Here is a 19,924-nt window from a genome sequence, read left to right as displayed (position 1 = left end):
TAGGTAAGTGTTCACACCAGCGCATGCGTTGATTGCCTTATATTTCTTTGTATATGCATCTGTATTGCACCCCCTCAGTGCCTTTCTTCCTCTTCCTCCCCATAGATCATGCAGGGCCTGTGTCATCTTGATATTATGTAATTTTGTAATTCTGTATTTTGGTCAGTATTTGTCTGTGTTGTGTGTCAGGAGCAATTTTTAAAAGTCTTCAGACATTTATGACATTGTGCTGTCTAAAGACTGTCTTTCACACATAAGTGTTTGCTGTGTATGGGCCTTGGTTGCATTTTTGTGAATTGTGGTTGTTGAGCTCTGACAACATTCCCTTGGAGTTGCTGGTATTCTTTGAAGGATGCAAAAAGTCTCAGTCTTGAATTATGTTACTTATTTTCTCAAATCTAGAGAATGTGAACTATTTCTGGTTCTAAGGATTTCTTCCAGTTAGTCTTTAATTTAAAAGTCATATTCCTGATACCATTCACAATAGCATGAGTGTCAGCTAGTATCCTTTGAAGTCTATTCAAAGCTTTCTTTGGGCAATAAGAAAAAGTGATTCAACTTAATCATTTGCTTCCAGCAATAAGTACTAATACTAATTTATTCCACACAAACAGGACCTCTACTTAACCCTCAAAAAAACTATTTATTGATAACATAGTAAGTTGTAACTGAAATAGGCAAATAGAGCTAATCATGAAATATTTTCCTAGGCTTAAGTAGAATTTCTGCTCACATAAGCAAAATGAGATGTTAAGGTGCTTAATTAATGTTATTTCCCTCAAAATATCTGAGCATCACAATCTAGGATTCCTACTGTGCTTTTAATTTTCCGTTTTTTCTGTTGTCACATCTGCCAAGCATATCATTGAATTTCAGAATCTCTTTTTCCATATTGTTTTTCCAATTCCTATAAAAACCAGGTAATCTGTTGGCAGTGGTTCTTAAACTTTTGATCTCAGAACTCTTTTAGACACTTAAAAATTACTAAACATCTCAAAGAATTTTTGTTTATATATATGGGTTATATCTATCAATATTTACTATATTGGAAATAAAAGTGACAGTTTTTAAAATTACTTAGTATTGCATTTTACTATCTTAACCTACCATTATAGGTTAAGGTAAATAGCATGTTTTTATGAAAAATAACTTAAAAAATTTTTTTAACAATTGCTGAGAACAGCATTTATTTTACTGTGAATGTATGATGGTAAAGAATACAATGACTACTAATACAATTTGGTGCCACTGACTGCACTAATGCCCCAGCAGTTTTGCCCACTAATGTTTTTGTACCATCAGTGCAAATGTCAATACAGTGAAAAAGGCAAATCAAATCTTAGTATTTTTATGAAAGTAGTTTTGACCTGGTGATCTTCTGAAAGGGTTTTGGGGACTCCACTTTGAGAACCATGTTCTAGGATGCTTGCTTATCTCGAAATGAAAATTTGTACCAACCTGTTTAAGTTTTTTCCCTCTTCTGGGCCTCCATTATCAAAGGAGAATGACTTGCCTGTAATTGGTATGAACAGATTTTAGAGTTACTTGAGTATAATTTTTGTTTTAGTTACCGTCATAGAAATGGATATAAAAGAAAGCATCCAAGTGGTCCAAAATGAGGTCTGTCCATTGGATGACTATATATTTTTCTCTTTACTTGTGTGTGGTATGTGTGTTGTATGTGAGTATACAATCAGTTTGGCTCCTGGGTAGCTTGAAAACACATTTTCATGAAGCAGTGTGATTTTCATGAATTATGGTAATTCACACCATATGCCATTGGGCTATGCTGCTTTTTCTGCTGATCTACCACAATTTCAAATATTACTGCTTCAATTTGTATGCCACAGATTGTATGAAACTCTGTAATATTTCTTAACCTTTTGTCCCTCTTATCCCTGGAACCAAAATTCATAATACTGTAAAATTAGAGAGCATTAGAGATGCTAAGTTAAGAGAACATGAAGAATATCTAAGTGGCATTCTCCTGTTGAGTTATCTCCTTCACAAATTTTGTTATTTCTCTAATGTCCCTGGACTGTTGGATTTTTATAGTTTGGACCAATAGTACTGAGGGGGTGTGTGATGCTTACATATATGCAAACACATAGTGGAGTTTGACTCACTCAATGCATGCGCTAGTGCTCACGCTTACGTACCTGAAAATTAATGATTCAGTAGCTCTGCAGTATTTGAAGAGGTAGTCAAAATGAATAAATAAATAAAGTTAAAAATACTGCTAAAGAACAAGAGTCTGCAGAGGTGGTCCAATAGTAAGGAACTCTATGTACTGGTAAGTAACCAAAATAATTTCTAATATGGAAAGCTTCTTGGTACATGATCTTTAAAAATACTATAACCACAATACAATATTCTGCCACTATAACACATAGGTATAATACTATAATAGATATAATATTATAGGTATAACAAGTAATTTGCCTGTAAGATAATATAAGTATTGTGAGTCATTCATTAATTACTAAATTGTAGAGTTAGAAAAAAATATTTAGCATCAAAAGCATAAAAACAAATCATTTAGTTGAATATGTTCTTTTATATCTATCTCCTTTTAGAATAGACTTCATAATTCCATTGCAAATTTTGAAATTGTTTTAGACTATTTGAACTCTAAATGTAAACTTAACTTTGTCTCAGGCCTTGTTTCCTATTCTTGTTTTGGTAATAGGCCCCTTTCTAGTATAGATGGTCCCCACAGCGGAACCAGATAATATCCATAATTACTGTCAGTTTTCAGGGCTGATAAGCTTCTGTTGGCTGTCTCTTCATACTTCACTCTAAAAGCAGTAAAAATTAAGTACAGAGACCTCCGGGCAAGTAATCAGTTGGCATGTGAGACAGCTCAACCTTGCCTTTATGTTCTTTGCTGACGGTTAAGAACTAAGAAGAGTGACAAAGAGATTAGTACGCAAACTCCGTCAAGGGATGCATGCTAAGAGGAAAATGTGTTCTGTAAGAAACAGATTTTTAATCTTTAAATTCCAAGTAGGTAACTTAAAAGAATTTAGAGAAAATTATTAACTTGAAAATGGCATATAATTTTTAAAAGGAAAAGAAAAAAATTTTGAAGGCATTCCTTTATCTTTAGATGAGCCAGTTATTAACAGTAATAGTGTTTTGCATAGGCATGTGAGTGTTTGTCTTTCTTCTTAGCTTATTCTAAGAGACAGTACTTCTGGTTTTCATTTTGATTTATTTACCTTCAACTCTACTGCTATAGGTATTCTATTATCATTGTTCATGAAGAGCCATTGTGGAAATCCAAGGCATATTAAGTACTTTAAAACCAATTAGTTTCTTAGAAAATGAAGGCAAGCAATGATGACAAAGCCATATTGACCTCATTCTCTTTACCTCTAAGATGATTGTCACTGTTATTAAATAAAACTTTGAAAAGAAAAATATTTTAAGTAACCAGATTTTTTTTTCCTTGTTAAAACTACTTTCCTTCCTAACAGTCATCAAAGAACACTCTGCTGCAAATAAACAATAACCTGTGTGTGTTACATACTTTTCATTCTTTATTATGGAGCAACTATTTTTAAGGGATTTTAAGATTATTTTTGTCTTAATCTTTATTAAAATTGCTTTTTTTCTTACGCTTTTCATATACTCTGTGACTTCCTGTAATGCAAATGTTACTTTGTCTAACCTTTTAACTTAAAAACCAGTGGTAGTGTTTAATTATTTATACATTTTAAAACCTGCTCTGTAAAGATATAAGGTCATGTTTTTTAAAAAAATTAGTGATTTGACATCTTATTTGAATTATTTTCATTTCTAAGTGTCTTTTAATCATTGAAAAGTTTTAAAATTCAACTCTTCTGAACTAATGTCTTAAACATTTTCGAGGCAGTTGTATGAGTGGACTTAATCTTGCTTTACTCTAATTGAAGTAGTGTTGAGTTTGCAATAGAGAGAATAAGAGGTGTTTTCTTCTTACTAATGTCCATTTAATACATAAAAATTTTTTTTGTGTTTTTTTTTTTTTTTTTTTTTTTTTTACAGATTCCCTTCAAGCTCAGCTTATCAACATGGGTGTTATTCCTACCTTAGTTAAATTACTGGGCATCCACTGTCAAAATGCAGCTCTTACAGAAATGTGTCTTGTTGCATTTGGCAATTTAGCAGAACTTGGTAAGTCCTAGCCATGAGTCAAAAATGTAATTAACTTATTAATGTACTTACAATAAATTTTCCTTTAGAGGTTAACCTGGGAATCTGTTTATATTAGTTTTTTTTTTGAAGCATTGTAGATACATTGTTTCAATATTAAAAAGTGTAGATCCAATTACATCTTAGGATTGTATTGTTTATAATTGGAGCTACTTTGCTTTCCTAATTGCTTTATGTATTAAGGTTTAAAGTTTATACTTGTATACTATTTAATGAAATTGAATATTTAAAATGATCTCCACTTGACTTTAGTATTCTTAACGTGATGGTCTTAAAATCAAGTATTGTATTTCCAGGGCAAAAATAAGGACCTCATAATTTATTGTTTTGTATGAACTATTTGCTTATCAGGTGAAAAGGAATCTAGCAGACTAAGGTTCTTCCCTCTCTTTTTACAAAATCCAAAAAAATAATAGAGAACTTTTTCATCACAATATGTCTGTAACAGAATTTGAAAAAAATATGAGAAATCCTTGAAAATCAGAAGGTGGGCAGAAACAGACCAGTGCTCGCAACACAGCCCAGCCCTAACAGAGGGAGGACTGATGACCCCAGCACCCCCATCTCTTTTCCCTGTTTTATTTTTCTCTATATCATGTATATTACCCTTTCTTCTTTTCTCTCCTTCCTCCCCATAATTCTTGATAGAAAGTTACAACTCCTGGTCTAAATCTACCCCACAACCATGTTCATAATAAATTGTTCGTCATGGGGACAGTGAAACCAAATGATGTTTCATCATAGCTAAAATAATAGCTATATCAAATGAGTAAATCAATTCTGTTAATATCCCCATTTTATAAATAAATAAACAGAAGCACCAGGACTCTAACCTTGGTTTTTCTAACTGAAAGCTCATCTCCTTGCACACTCACATTAAAATCTTGATTTCAGTACTTTACTTTTGCTTCGACTTCAAGTTAAGGGAATAGGGATTATTTATCAGAGTTAATTTTTAGAAGTCATTTTTATTCAGTGGGTCATCTCCTGGCATTTGTGAATGTTTCTTGTCTTCTCTTCTGCTTTTTTCTTTTTCATACTGTCTCATTATTTCCATGATTCAAGTAAGGCCAAGAATGAAACAACGTTCATTTACCGTTTTACAAGTTAGTTTCCATTATTAAAATGGAATGTAGGAGTTTGTGTTTAGTATACTTGGTAGAATTAAGACAAAGTATGTTATAATCCCTGATAATGTCATAACCTTTGTAACAGAGGCAGATACCAGTTAATATGAGTTACCTGTGTTAAGGTGTCAGGATTTGTTTGGGAAATTGTATAGACCACCTCGATTCTGCATACAGGGAGACCTGGGTCTGTATTAAAAGATGGATATGCACCCAATTTAGTTTGGCCCAATTCCATACTCTGGTCCCAGCTGTTACTGCCCTTACCCCATATGGAGAAAGAAAGTATAAAAGAGAAATACTTCTTCATTTACTAAGACTTCTAGAGTATGTATCATGAGTCTGTTATGCCCATGTAATAGCTAAGTTATACATCAACACTGAAATAAAACATGTATGCCCAGGATACATGTTTTCTCTTTTCAGTGTGGGCTTTATTGCCCGTGAGTTAGCGAATCACCTAGTATTATTTTATGGACACAGGTAAAGATCAAGATCATATCACATTTATATCACACACTTCTGAGTATGGCATATCATTAAATGCTAGAGTTACTTTTTGTCAAAATTTCTTAATAAAAATGTTAAATAGCAGAAATTTGTGTGGTTTTGCTCACTAAAGATATAATATAAAGACAAAATATAAAATAATTAAACAATTGCAAACTATTTCATAATTGGGGGCTGAAAAGGAATGTGCAGCTCTTTTTATTCTCTTTCAGTCCTAGTTTATGTGCACACATAATTTTTCTGTATTCACAATTACAGCATTAATCCAATTTTAAAGTTTGCAGATTTATTTAACATTATAGATTAAGCAGAATGGGATTTTTTCCCCTTTTTATTTGGCTCCACAATCTTTTATAAATAAAATTGTCTGCTTAAAATATTAGTATTTGGGGGGTTAGAGATGTTAGAATGAAAATCTGCACTTACTTTCACTCTCTTCTGGAAACCAACTAAAACTACAATAGATTCTTTTTTAAATGCAAAACCATCAAGGAAAAGAAAGCGGGGTTGGTGGGGGGACCAAGTAAAGAGGTTAACACAGAAACTTTTTAGAGCCCGGAAAGAAAAGCAAGCAGTAACTCACTTAGCAAAACTTTGAAATCTAAATCCTGAATTGGAAAACCAAGAACTAACCAGTTTGCTCTTTGGAATCTTCAAAAAGTTTAGGATTTGGTGGCATCAAGATTTCTAAACCTTCTTTCCCTTCCCACACTGTGGTAACTAGCCCTTCCCATCTAAGCAGAAGACTGTGTTTACTCTCTGGAGAGACTAAAAATAGAGGGTTTGTACACTGGGGACATCAGACTAAATGAAGTAAGAGGTACCAGAGTACCATTCTGAACACAGTTAAGTGAAGGTAGGTATGCTTAATGGTCCCATTTGTCCTTTAGAACATGGACTTAAAGATGCTTATGTTGGAGTTTCTCTACAAAAGAGCCATCTGACCTACAGGGAATCTTCAGTCAACAAGGCCGCTCATAGATTGGCATTGACATATATACACTAATATGTATAAAATAGGTAACTAGGGCTTCCCTGGTGGCGCAGTGGTTGAGAGTCCACCTGCCAATGCAGGGGACACGGGTTCGTGCCCCGGTCCGGGAGGATCCCACACGCCGCGGAGCGGCTAGGCCCATGAGCCATGGCCTCTGAGCCTACGCGTCCAGAGCCTGTGCTCCGCAGTGAGAGAGGCCACAACAGTGAGAGGCCCACGTACTGCCAAAAAAAAAAAAAAAATAGGTAACTAATAAGAACCTGCTGTGTAATATATAAATTAAATAAATAAAATAAGGCCACTCCTACTCATAGATCCTAATCAGTTTTTAGATCCCAGTTAATCAGTGGCAGACAAGCAGAGAGGTGACGACAGCCTGTAAATGGAAGATAAATAAACAAAAAAAGGTAACTCGGAGGAAATAGAAACTATGCAGGATGGGGGTGGGGGATACTCAGACGTGCTCAGAGAAATGAGAAAAATGCTGTAATCATGAAACTAACAGGATGCTATTTTTAAAGAAAAGGAACAAATGAAAAAGCTAGAACATTAAAAACAATAGCTAAAATGAAAGCCAATAAAATGTATGGAGAAATATTTATAGATATAAAGCAAAAAACAAGGATATGGAAAGTAGAAGTGAAAATATAGATAGAGGATCAAACGAAGAGTTCTAGAAAGAGGTAAATAGGAGGAAATGGCCAAATAACTCAAGTACCACAAAACTAAAGTATATATTTCTCCAGATTGGAAGAATCTGTCAAATGCCTAGCCTAGCAGATGACAATTAGGACCCCAGACCATGGCACATCAATGTGAAGTTTTAGAATAATGGGGACAAAGAGAATCTTTTACAGACTTCCAGAGAGAGGGGAAAAAGTTACATAAAAAAGATGGTGAATCAGTAGACGTCAGATGTATCAAAACAACACTGATAACCAGAAGAAAATGGAATATTGTCTTCAAAAATTTGAGGAAAAATTATTTCCAATATAGAATTCTATATGCAAACCATCAGTCAAGTCTGAGGTTACAATAAGGACATTGTCAAACATGAATGTCTCAAAATTGGTGTCCTACATCTTTCCTGGAAGCCACTGGAAGATGTGTCCCACCAAAACAAGGGATATAAATAATAAGACTACATAGGAATCAGGAAACAAGAGATACAACAGGAAAATAGGAGTTCCTAGTATTATAGTGACATGAGAGCCCCAAATGGCCTATTTTCAAAGAGTAACCAGTCCAGATTGGGGAAATTCTTTACGAGATGAAATTGATTGAGCACCTAAAGTGAACGAGCTTATTAAGAGAAAACTAGACAACTGACAGAGTGTGGAGTTGAACTAATGTAAGTACATTGAAAACTAAGTAAATGAGAAAAAAAAATTTCCTGGGAAATAAAAGTAATTCCAGGGCAAATGAAATAGTGTATCATTGAAACACTAATTATTGAAATAACCAAAATTACAGTATAATTACATTGAGAAGATGGAGGGTATTGTGGAGACAAGAAGAAAAGAAAGCTAGTGCTTCATCTTTCATAGTGGGAAGTCAATCAAAACTTAATATAAATACGTCATTTAAAGATTTGGAGGTAAATACCAGTGAATTAGCTAAAAGAGCTTTATGTGCTTATTTTTGAAGAAGAAATGGGCAAGGGGGACTCGATTCTGCCAGTAGTGTAAGTATTAGGACTAACTCTTTAAACTCGTATATAATTTTGATTAAAAAAAAAGAAAACCCTTAGGAAATAAGCCTTCTTGCTAAAGGTCTGTTAAGGATCCATGGCATTTAATCCAAATATAATGTCCAAGTCATAATTCACACTATCTTTTCTCTGTATCCACCTGCAGGATAAGTACAGGTTTTTTTTCGTTAATTCCTATGTTAATCATAGTGCCTTGTTTCCTTGTGCTGGCGAATGACGTGAATTACTTAGCAGCAGTGATTTGGTTTCAGTTTAATAAGTAGAAGAATAAAATATGGATTGGAAAAAAGAGTGCTAGAACTATTATTTTTTGAAAAGAATAATAGCACATAACTAGATAAATGATGTCTATTTCACCTGTGATTTTATGTTTCATTTTATTTGAAGAATTGTCTGAAACAGAGGAGTAACCACCAGCGTTAAGGAGTTAAATCATTCCTATTTAAATCAAACTAACCTCCTTTTAGGGTAAGGTGGGCTGATGTTTGTAAACTATGATTTCTGAGGGTTTAGGTAGCCTATCAGAAAAGACACTTCACCCACACTCCTTTTTTTGTGGCACTAAGGAATCCTTACAAGTCTTGGAGTGGATTCTCATCATTTTGGCATAGATGTGGTACATGTGCCAAAAGCAGTGTAACAGTAGAGTGAATCAAAACTGTATTAAGCCATATAAAATTTTATGTTTCTCCATTTTCTTTTAAAGTTGAATTTGTAATATTTTTTATTTGACATGGGCAGAGATTTACCAGAGACTAGAGAGCAGAATATCGCTCTTACATTCATTTACTTGTTCTTTCAGTCACACGTTCGTGCAATCAATAAATTTCTTTTGAACACCTGCTCTCTACTGGGCACTATACTGTACACTGTATTTATGGTAGTTAAAATACTATACACTGTCCGTGCCCTCAAAGAACTTATAGTTTAGTGGGTGAGATGGAAATTTATTTTTTAAATGAATTTACAAATAAGCATATAATTTTAAATTATGATAATTGCTAGTATGAGAAAGTAATTGAACAGGGTAAGGAACTAATTTAAATGACAGGCATAGACTCTAGGTGGGAAAGAGCATTTTCAGGCAGTCAAAATTTCAAAATATTTATCTCCTATACACAGTACGTAGAAGCTTTCTCAGGAAGCTGCTGGAGGATGCCTCCACCAAAACTAAAAATGTGAAGGTGAAAGGATATAGATAATAGAGTATCTGATACAGGAGGGAGAAGAAAGCATCCATCAAGGTGATGAAAAAGAAATTCCAGGATGTCAGCTATGCCCCCACAAACATGGAGAGCAACCAATCGAGGTTGGATTTGGTCAGAATTCTCTGAAAGAAACTTCTAGATAAATTGATAGGATATCTGATGCAGCAAAAGAAACTGAGAAGAGACTTGGAGAGAAATGGAATGGATTCTGGTTGTATTTTGGAGGTAGACTGATAGACCTTGGTTATTCTTTGGCTGTACAGTTGAGTGAGAACAAGTGAGCAGTGGCCCCCAGGTTTCTGCCTGCATGGCAGATGGCTAGGTGGCATGTTCCTTCACTAAATGATGGAAGTCTGGAGGAAGAAAAGATTTCAGGGGAGTATCAGAAGTCCACTTTAGACATGGAGTTTGGATGCTAGAGAGAGATTCAAATGGAGACGTCAAATGGCCAGTTAAATAAATAGCCTGGAGTCCAGAAGAGGGCTAGAGATATGATTATGTAAGCATCAACATATAGGTGCTATTTTATGCTATGGAAGAAGTTAGATTGCCTAGGGTGAGAGTAAGGCTCAAAAAGGTGAGAAGGCAAAGGATCAAGTCCCAAGGAACCACAACAGAATGTATAGAGGTCTGGTGCAGGAGGAGGAGCCAGCAAGGGAGACCGCAGAATGGAGAGGTGGGCCAAACTAGTCTGAGCTGGGTTTAGGAATGCATGTGAGTTGAGAAAGTAAAGACAGTGTATGTAGACAGTGCTGTCAAGAAATTTGTTTGTGAAAGGGAACAGATTGGATGGTAGTGAATAAAAGTGGTGTAAAGGGAAGGTGTTTGTTTTTAATATTGCTATTTTTCTGTGAGAAATATTAAAGCACATTTAAACAGTGAGGATGAGGCTCTAGAGTGAGAGGCTGCAGATGGTGAAGAGGAAGAGGGAATGAGGAATTGGCCTTTGATAGAAAAACTTGTTAGGGCCTTCCCTGGTGGCGCAGTGGTTAAGAATCCAACTGCCAATGCATGGGGCACGGGTTCAAGCCCTGGTCCGGGAAGATCCCACATGCTGCGGAGCAACTAAGCCCGTGCGCCACAACTACTGAGCCTGCGCTCTGAAGCCCACAAGCCACAACTGTTGAGCCCACGTGCCACAACTACTGAAGCCTGCACGCCTAGAGCCCCTGCTCTGCAACAAGAGAAGACACTGCAATGAGAAGCCCACGCACCGTAACGAAGAGTAGCACCTGCTCACCACAACTAGAGAAAGCCGCACGCAGCAGGGAAGACCCAGTGCAGCCAAAAATAAATTTTAAAGATAAATAAATTAGAAAGGCATGTCAAGAAGAATGCAAAAGTATACCACTGTATTGGTGTAAAGACAAGTCACCTTTAATTCAGCCATGTAAAATGCAGTCTGTTATGAGTAATTTTTCTTCTTTGACTAAAAGCCTTGAAACTGTGAATTTATAACAGTAATTTTACTGTTGCTACGATTTACCTATATGTTATGCTAGTGAACATTTATTTTATAGCCTTGAATAAAATTGGGCCAGAACATTTTCTTTAAAGACTTAGATGTTTTTCCTCTTCAGGGGCATTTAAAAAAAATGGTTTTGATTGTTCCTGTATTTGAAGAGTGTTTGTACTTATCAGTAATGGTAAAAAATGACCAAATATTGAAGGTAATAGAAAACAATTTCTGGGCTTAATTTTGTTTGCTTACTCTAAATTTTCCTCTTGTTTTTTGCAGAGTCAAGTAAAGAACAGTTTGCCAGTACAAACATTGCTGAAGAGCTGGTAAAACTCTTCAAGAAACAAATAGACCATGATAAGAGGGAAATGGTGTTTGAGGTTCTTGCTCCATTGGCAGAAAACGGTGAGAAAACAAATGCATCTCTTGATTTTTGATCATGAAGGCTTTTTCCATTTTTTTCTAATATTATTTAATTGCCAGCTATTTAACTCAAAATTCTTTTTTTTTTATTAATGATGTGATAAGTTTTATTTTGGGTATCTCTAACTTCAGCTGCATTATCTACTGCCTAACTATATCTACATTGGCCAAAGCTACTTTCCAAGTTTCTTTGATTTTATAATCTTGGCAAAGATGGTTCTGTAGCTTACACATTCTTATGCCAGTCTGGAAAAGGCAGCCAATAGGCTGAACTCCACTTATGTACCCTTGCAGGGCAAAAAGGTCATAAAAGTTGGAGTACCAGGCCTACCAACAGTGTGAACACTGGTAAACTGTTCCTGTCTTTGAGCAAAAAATCTTAAGGGATACACTCTAGGAATAAGAGGGAACCAGAGTAAGCAAACCATCCCATATAAATAATTTTTCAAATACAGTGTCTAGCACACAATCAAAGAGGACCAGACACATGAGGAGACAAGACATTGTAAGCAAGAATCAGCACAAAGAACAGGAAACAGCAGCAAATCTCCAGATACTGGAATTATTAGACATTGACTCAAAACAGGTATGCTTATTATGTTCAGAGAGTTAAAAACAAGCTTAAAATTTTTAGAAGGAAACTAGAAACTATAAAAAGTGGAATGAATAGCAGATTTGAAAAAGAAGCAATTGGAAATTCCTGAATTGAAAAATACAGCCAAAATTAAGAAACTAATAGGGCTTCCCTGGTGCTGCAGTGGTTGAGAGTCCACCTGGGGACATAGGTTCGTGCCCCGGTCCAGGAAGATCCCACATGCTGTGGAGCGGCTAGGCCCATGAGCCATGGCCGCTGAGCCTGCGCGTCTGGAGCCTGTGCTCCGCAACGGGAGAGGCCACAACAGTGAGAGGCCCGTGTACCGCAAAAAAAAAAAAAAAAAAAAATTAAGAACCTAATAGATGAGTTTAACAGCAGATTAAATATAGCTGAATTAGAGAACCAGTGAACTGGAAGATAGATTGGAAGAAAATCCAGAATGAAATATAGAGAAATAAAAGACCCAATAGACATAAGAGAGAATAAGAGGTACAGAGTATAAAGTGACAGGGTCTCATATACATTTTTTGGAGTCCCAGAAGGAGGGCAGATGGGAGGGCAGAAGTTTGAAGAAATTTTGTCAGAACCCTTACCAGAAATTATGAAAGATATCAAAGATTCAAGAAGCCCAATGAATTTAAAACATGATACATCATATTGAAATTGCAAAAAAAAAAAAAAGACAAAAGTTTTAAAAGTAGCCAGGAAAAATATAGATTACCTTAAAAGAGGCAAAAGTTTGACAGCTAACTTCTCGACAGTAGCAGTGAAAGCCAGATGACAAACATCTTCTGTGTGCCGAAAGAAAATAAATTCAATCTAAAATTCTAAACCCAGTGAAAATACCCATCAAAACTGAAAGCAAAATGAAGATATTTTCAGGTTAGAAACTGCGAAAGTTCACCACCAGTATACCCTTACTAAAGGAAATTATAAAGGATGTTTGTTAGAAAAAAGGAAAATGATTCCAAAAACAAAAGGAAACTGACTCCAGAAGGAAGGTTATAGGTACAAGGGAGGAGAAGGAAGCAAAATAACCCAGTAAATGTGTGTAAACTCATGAACATTGAATATATGAAATAATAAAAATAATTCACTGTGAAGTTTAAAATGTATATGTGTATAATCTAAAATACACCACAGAATGAGTGTGTAAATCTGGAGGGAGGTAAAAGTAGTTAAAGAGTCCCAAGACCCTTGTACTACATGGAGGAAAGTACTATTAGATTCTGGTGAATAAATGATTTCAAATTTTAAGGTGAACTAAAATAATTTTTAAAACCAGTGTGTAACTACCAAACTAATGGAAGGATTTATGGAAAGATTTTTTTTGTTTTAATACCCCATCAATCCTAATTAACAGAAGAGCAGAGAGAAAAGGGAACATGGAACAGGGGGTAAAAATAGGGCAGAAAAAATATGCTAGATTTATGACACAGTATTTCATTAATTACATTAAATGTATGTGGCCTGAATGCTTTAGTTAAAAGACTAATCGTTAACTGATTTTTAAAAAACCAGGTTTTTTTTAAACAAGCAACGCTTCTTAAGTATGAGGAGATTTAAAAGGTTGAGATTAAAAAGATTGGAAAAAATATACCATTCAAACCTAAAAAAGGCTGAGGTAGTCATATTAATATCAGATAAAAGAGACTCTAATATTAAAAGACTTGGTAGAGATAAAGAAGGTGACTTTATCATGATAAAACGTCCAATTCCTGGAAGCTATAAAAATGTACATTATGTCAAAAGATATGAAGCAAAAATATTCAGAACTATGAGGTACCCTAAATATCCACAAAAATCATTATAGAACAAACATTAAAAAATAGGAATATAGAAAATGTGGGCAACATGATTAAGAAAATTGATTTAATGGACATATTTTGGAACACTGCACCCTGCTTCAGAGCCCTTTCTTTTCAAGTACATATGAAACATTTAAAACATGTACACTGATGGGAAAAATATCAAAGGATTGCAGTCGTAGAGTATGTTCTCTGATCTAAGTGAATTACAATAGTAACTAATAATAAAAAGATAACTAGGAAATCCCCATTTGTTTAGATATTAAGAAATACACTTCAGATACCTTGGAGGTCAAAGAAGAATCATGAAGAAAATTAGAACATTTTTCTAATAATGAAAATGAGAACACTATCTCAAATCTTGTGTGTTGCAGGTAAAGCCATACTTAGAGGGATTTTTTTTTTCACTTTAAATGAATATAATAGAAAAGGAAAAAGCTAACATCAGTGAGCTCAGTATTAATCTCAGGAATTGAGAGAGGGAAAACATAAATGAAACCCAAAGAAATTACAATAGAAGGAAGGAAATACAGGAACTGAAATTAATAAAATAGAATATATGTAATGCAATATAAGCATATACTTGCCTATGTTGAGTCTGAAAAGACATCATAAAACTGGTAAATCCCTAGTAGGATTAATCAGGAAAAAAAAAGAGAGAAAGCACAAATAACCAAAATCAAGAAAACAGAGATCTCACTACAGATCTTAAAGATATTCGGAGAATGTTATGAAAATTTGATGCCAGTACATTTTCAAGTATGGGTGATATAGAATAGAAAAGCTGAGTAATCTTATCTTAATTTTTTTCCAGACTAGGAAAAGCAGATATACTCACCAATATATTTTGTGAAGCTAATAAAATACCAACAAAGACAATACAAGAATAAAAATTAAAGGCCAGTCTCACCATGAGCATAGATCCAAAATTCCCATAAACCTTAGCAAACAAAATCCAATAATATATTTAAAAATTAATCATCATACCAAATTGGATTTATTCTAGAAATATAAAGTAGTGTAGTATTGCAAATGCAATCAATATAATTCATCACATTAAAACTTAATAAAGGGGAAAAAATCATATGATCTTGTCATTCAGAAAAAGCATTTTAGAAGATTAACCATCCTTCCATGATTTTTAAAAACTCTTTGCAAACCATCACTAGAAGAGAATGAAAAGAATATATAACCAGAAGCCTATAGAAAGCATCATACTGAGTGGTATAACAAAAAGCGTTTCCTTTTAAGATTGGGAATAGGAAAGGTCATCCCCAATTTTATTTCTTATTGTATTGTAGGAACTATCCAGTGCTGTAGAGTAAAAAAGAAAGAAAAGATATAGGAAAGAAAGAAATAAAACTATCATTATTCATAGATATGACTATGTATATCAAAAATATACTGGTGGTGCAGTAGTTGAGAGTCCACCTGCCGATGCAGGGGACACGGGTTCGTGCCCCAGTCCGGGAAGATCCCACATGCCGCGGAGCGGCTGGGCCCATGAGCCATGGCCGCTGAGCCTGCGCGTCCGGAGCCTGTGCTCCGCAACGGGAGAGGCCGCAACAGTGAGAGGCCACGTACCGCAAAAAAAAAAATATATATATATATAGATTAATTTTTAAAATTAGAATTTGGTTGGGTTGCCAGGCAAGACAAAGAAAAACATCTAAAAACCAAAGCATTGTATTTTTACATACCAGCAAAAAGAGAAAATATATTTTTAAAAATACACTGTTTACTATAGTATAAAAAATGAAATATTTAAGGGAATTCCCTGGTGGTCCAGTGGTTAGAACTCCTCGCTTCCACTGCCAGGGACCTGGGTTTGACCCTTAGTCACGGAACTAAGATCCTGCAAGCAGTGCGGCATGGCGAAAAAAAAAAAAGGAATACTTAAGAATGGACTAATAAAAGATGTGTAATCTAAACAAGGTCTCTCTCCTTGTAGCCTTCTTCCTTAGCCCTTCCCCACCACTGTCTTCTTCAGGCACACCATTTACCAGAGGATTCGACTTTAATGCATGTAATAGATGTGTTTGTGTATGCTTATGTGAAATTGTATTGATATAGTTTCATGAATGTATCTGTTTATAATTTACACAAGTGACATTTTTATATGTTTCCTTGTATTCTTAACTTTTGTTGCTCAACAATATGTTTTAAGAGTTATGCATAACATTCTGTTATATAAGCCTACTTCACTTTAATTATTTATTCTATTTATTCTTAGTTGTCAACAACCCTCATATCCAGCAAATACTGGATTTCATTGTTCATTTCTTCTTTGCTAGTTGTTCGAAAAGCAAGTGTTTCATTTGATTGAACTTACAAATGGAGAGATGACCCATAGTCATTATCCCAGACAGCATTCCAATTCTGCAGAAACCAGTACTGACCCAGACAAAGAAATTATTGAAGCCATTGGGTAAAACACATAGATCTGTGTGCCATTTCTTTATGAAGATACCACATTTTGGATTTCTCTTTTTGTGAAATCTAGAGGTTGTGTTGCAATTTCAAGAAGAGGGTGGGACTGTATGAGACAATGACAGTCTTTTAACAGATACAGTTTTAGTGTTATTCTTTTTCTTTTTTTTTGCGGTACGCGGGCCTCTCACTGATGTGGCCTCTCTCGTTGCGGAGCACAGGCTCCGGACGCGCAGACCTAGCAGCCATGGCTCACGGGCCTATCCGCTCCATGGCATGTGGGATCTTCCCGGACCGGGGCACGAACCTGTGTCCCCTGCATTGGTAGGCAGACTCTCAACCACTGTGCCACCAGGGAAGCCCATTTTGGTGTTATTCTTTTTAAAAAAACTTTTCCTGTTTAAGCTATAAATGGTTAGAATTGTTACTTTTTAATGTCATCTTGGAAATACCATCAAATGAAATTTGAAAAAAAAATAAATAAAAAATATGTAAGGAAACTGTAGAAAGTCATCAAGAGAAATTAAAATCTAAATAAGTGCAAAGCTATATCACTTCCATAGATTGGTAACCTTGATTTTGTAATGATCTTATATCTCACCATATTGATCTGAAGACTTATGGCAGTTCTCATCAAAATCCCAAAGACCAAGAGTAGCCAAGATACTGTGAAAGAGACTAAGGTAGCAGAACTGATTTTATTGCATAACTATAATAAAACTTCATTCTGATAAAACTGTAGTATTTAAAAGACAATGTGGTATTGGTGCAAAGATGGACAAGAAGACCAGTGGAACAGGATAGCCCAGAAACAAATGGATGCATTAGTAGATGTTTATTTTACTAAGAAAAAAAGGTGTCACTGCAAAACTATATTGATAGGACAATCTTTTTAATAAACAGTGCTGGGAATGGAAAAAAAAACTGTTGGAGACACTCATACAATCCCACTTAATACTATTTTTATTCTTTAAATTTTTTTAAATTTTTATTTATTTTTGGCTGCGTTGGGTCTTCGTTGCTGTGCATGAGTTTTCTCTAGTTGTAACAAGTGGGGGCTACTCTTCATCGTGCTGTGCGGGCTTCTCATTGTGGTGGCTTCTCTTGTTGTGGAGCATGGACTCTAGGTGCGCAGGCTCAGTTGTGGCTCGTGGGCTCTAGAGCGCAGGCTCAGTAGTTGTGGCGCATGGGCTTAGTTGCTCAGCAGCATGTGGGATCCTCCCGGACCAGGGGTTGGACCTGTGTCCCCTGCATTGGCATGCGGATTCTTAACCACTGCACCACCAGGGAAGTCCCAATACTATTTTTAAAATTTCATTTCAGATAGATTATTGACCTGAATGTAAAAGTTGAAACAAGAAAGTTTATCTTAAAATATGAGATAGGAGAATATCATCACAGCCTTGGAGTACAGAAAGTTTTCTTAAGTCACAAAAAGCTGTAACTATAAAGGAAAAATTTATAAATTTTGTTATTTTAAAAGGAAAAACTTTTATTCCTCAAAGGACACCATTAAGAGTGAAAAGCATGACAGTAGATGAGAATTTATTTACAACAGAGGGCTGATGTGTACAATATATAGAAAAACTCCCTCAAATCATTAAGAAAAATGTAGAAAACCCAGTGGGAAAATGTGCAAACGATTTAAGAAGGCAAAAGATAAAATCCAAGTGGCTAATAAACACATGAAAATATGCTCAACTCATTAAAAATCAGGAACTGCAAAATAAAACCACAATAAAATACCACTGTATACTCACCAGAAAGTGATAATACCAAGTGTCGATGAAGGTGTGGAACAGTGGAAACTCATTAAGTGCTGATGGGAGTGTAAATTGGTACAATTTGGAGAACAGTATCTACTGAGTTGGAGATATGCCTTCCCTGTGAGCCAACAATTCCACTGTTAGGTGTATACCCAGAAATGGGTACATGTGCACCAGGAGCCATTACAAGAATGTTCATAACAGCATTATTTATAATAATGAATAAATGGAAACAACTCATATCCATTAACAGTAGAATAAATAAATTATGGTATATCCATATTATGGAAAAATACACAGTTTTGAAAGAATGAAGACAGCTATAACCAATAGTGTAGATGAATCTTATAAACATGTTAAAAGGAAAAAGCCAACACTGAAAAATACATATTTTACGATTCCATTTATATGAAGTTACAAAAAAGCTAAAATTAACTATAGTTTTTAGGAATGATTATTTGGTGAAACTATAAAAGTATGGATGTGATTACCTTAAAAAGCATGGTGATTTGAAAGGGAGGGATAAGTGATAGAAAAAAGTAAAGCACAGAGGGGCTTCTAGGGTTGTTGGCAATGAATTTCTTGATCTAGGTGATAGTTACACAGTTATTTACTTAGTAATAATAACTGATTAAGAGTAACGTATATTTTATGCACTCTGCGGCATTTGTGGGCTTCTTTTCACCACTTAGAAAAGATTTTCAAATATACATTTATACACATATACCTGTACATATATATGATACATGTATGTACATATATGTACATATATATGCAAACGGTGGTGATAAAGATAGATGTCCTTGGGCAGAATGGTATTGATCAATGTGTGCTGGGCTGTCTGCTTTGGCAGAATGCCTCATTAATCCTTTTTAATAAGGCAATTTAAGCCTCCCACATATATATGTGATTACAGTTAAACTGTTGAGAGGAAAGATCTGTAAACTTTAATCCTGACACATTTTAAATCTTCTGAATGCCTTAGATCTTATTCTTTAGGAAGAAATTTATTTTTCCTCTCATTTGGTGGTTTGGCCAAATAGGAAATTTTCATTGTGACCTTCAGTCAGTTTTATGCCAGAGAATGACCTGTACCCTTCCTTGCAATATTTCAAAATAACAGTGTTTTTCTCTCTTATTTGTTTTGTCCTCCACTATTTTCACTTGTGTTTTATAACTGTGTTGTGGATTGAATGATCCTTTTGAAAACTTGTTTCTGGACTAGCCTTAGCATATCATCCTTGGTTTTCCTTGTATGCAAAGGAGAGTGATTCCAACATTTAAACTGGGATTTGTATAATTCAAGGGTTTTTGTATTTTTAAGGCTTTTTCATTGTGGCTTTCAATTCTAGTCGCCACACATTTCTACTTCTGTCATTCCGTAACCAAGGAAACTCCCTACTTTCAGCATGGCACAGTGCAAGTATGCCTTTTAAAAAAACATTACAGGTTGAATATTCTGTGTATTCTGAAATAATATGCTAAAGAATATCAGCGATCCTAGTGATAGAAAAAAGCCAAACTTTTACACATTAAAATTCTCTGAAAGAACAAGTCTTAAGTATGAAAACAGTCTTTCCAAATAAAAAAGTTTCTTCCAAATAAAAAACTTGAACTGCCATTGCTGTAGATATGTGCATATACAGCTTAGGGAAACTGAAGACTAAAATAAAATCCAACTAGAAAATAAAATTTA

At 34.9% G+C, this 19,924-nt stretch overlaps 1 protein-coding gene across 9 annotated transcripts in view; it reads left to right on the top strand.

The window, feature by feature from the left end:
• Positions 1-19,924, top strand: part of RAP1GDS1 (Rap1 GTPase-GDP dissociation stimulator 1) — a 156,266-nt gene that overhangs the window by 109,734 nt on the left and 26,608 nt on the right. For all 9 annotated transcript variants that reach the window (XM_082838437.1, XM_082838432.1, XM_082838431.1 and 6 more), the window contains 2 exons: positions 4,030-4,158; positions 11,486-11,611. In XM_082838437.1, the coding sequence (XP_082694563.1) occupies positions 4,030-4,158; positions 11,486-11,611 (255 nt within the window). The remainder of the gene's footprint in view (positions 1-4,029; positions 4,159-11,485; positions 11,612-19,924) is intronic.

Source organism: Leucopleurus acutus, assembly GCF_964270905.1.
Source record: "Leucopleurus acutus genome assembly, chromosome: 4".
Classification (NCBI taxonomy): domain Eukaryota; kingdom Metazoa; phylum Chordata; class Mammalia; order Artiodactyla; family Delphinidae; genus Leucopleurus; species Leucopleurus acutus.
This window is presented reverse-complemented; position numbering and strand designations above follow the sequence as displayed.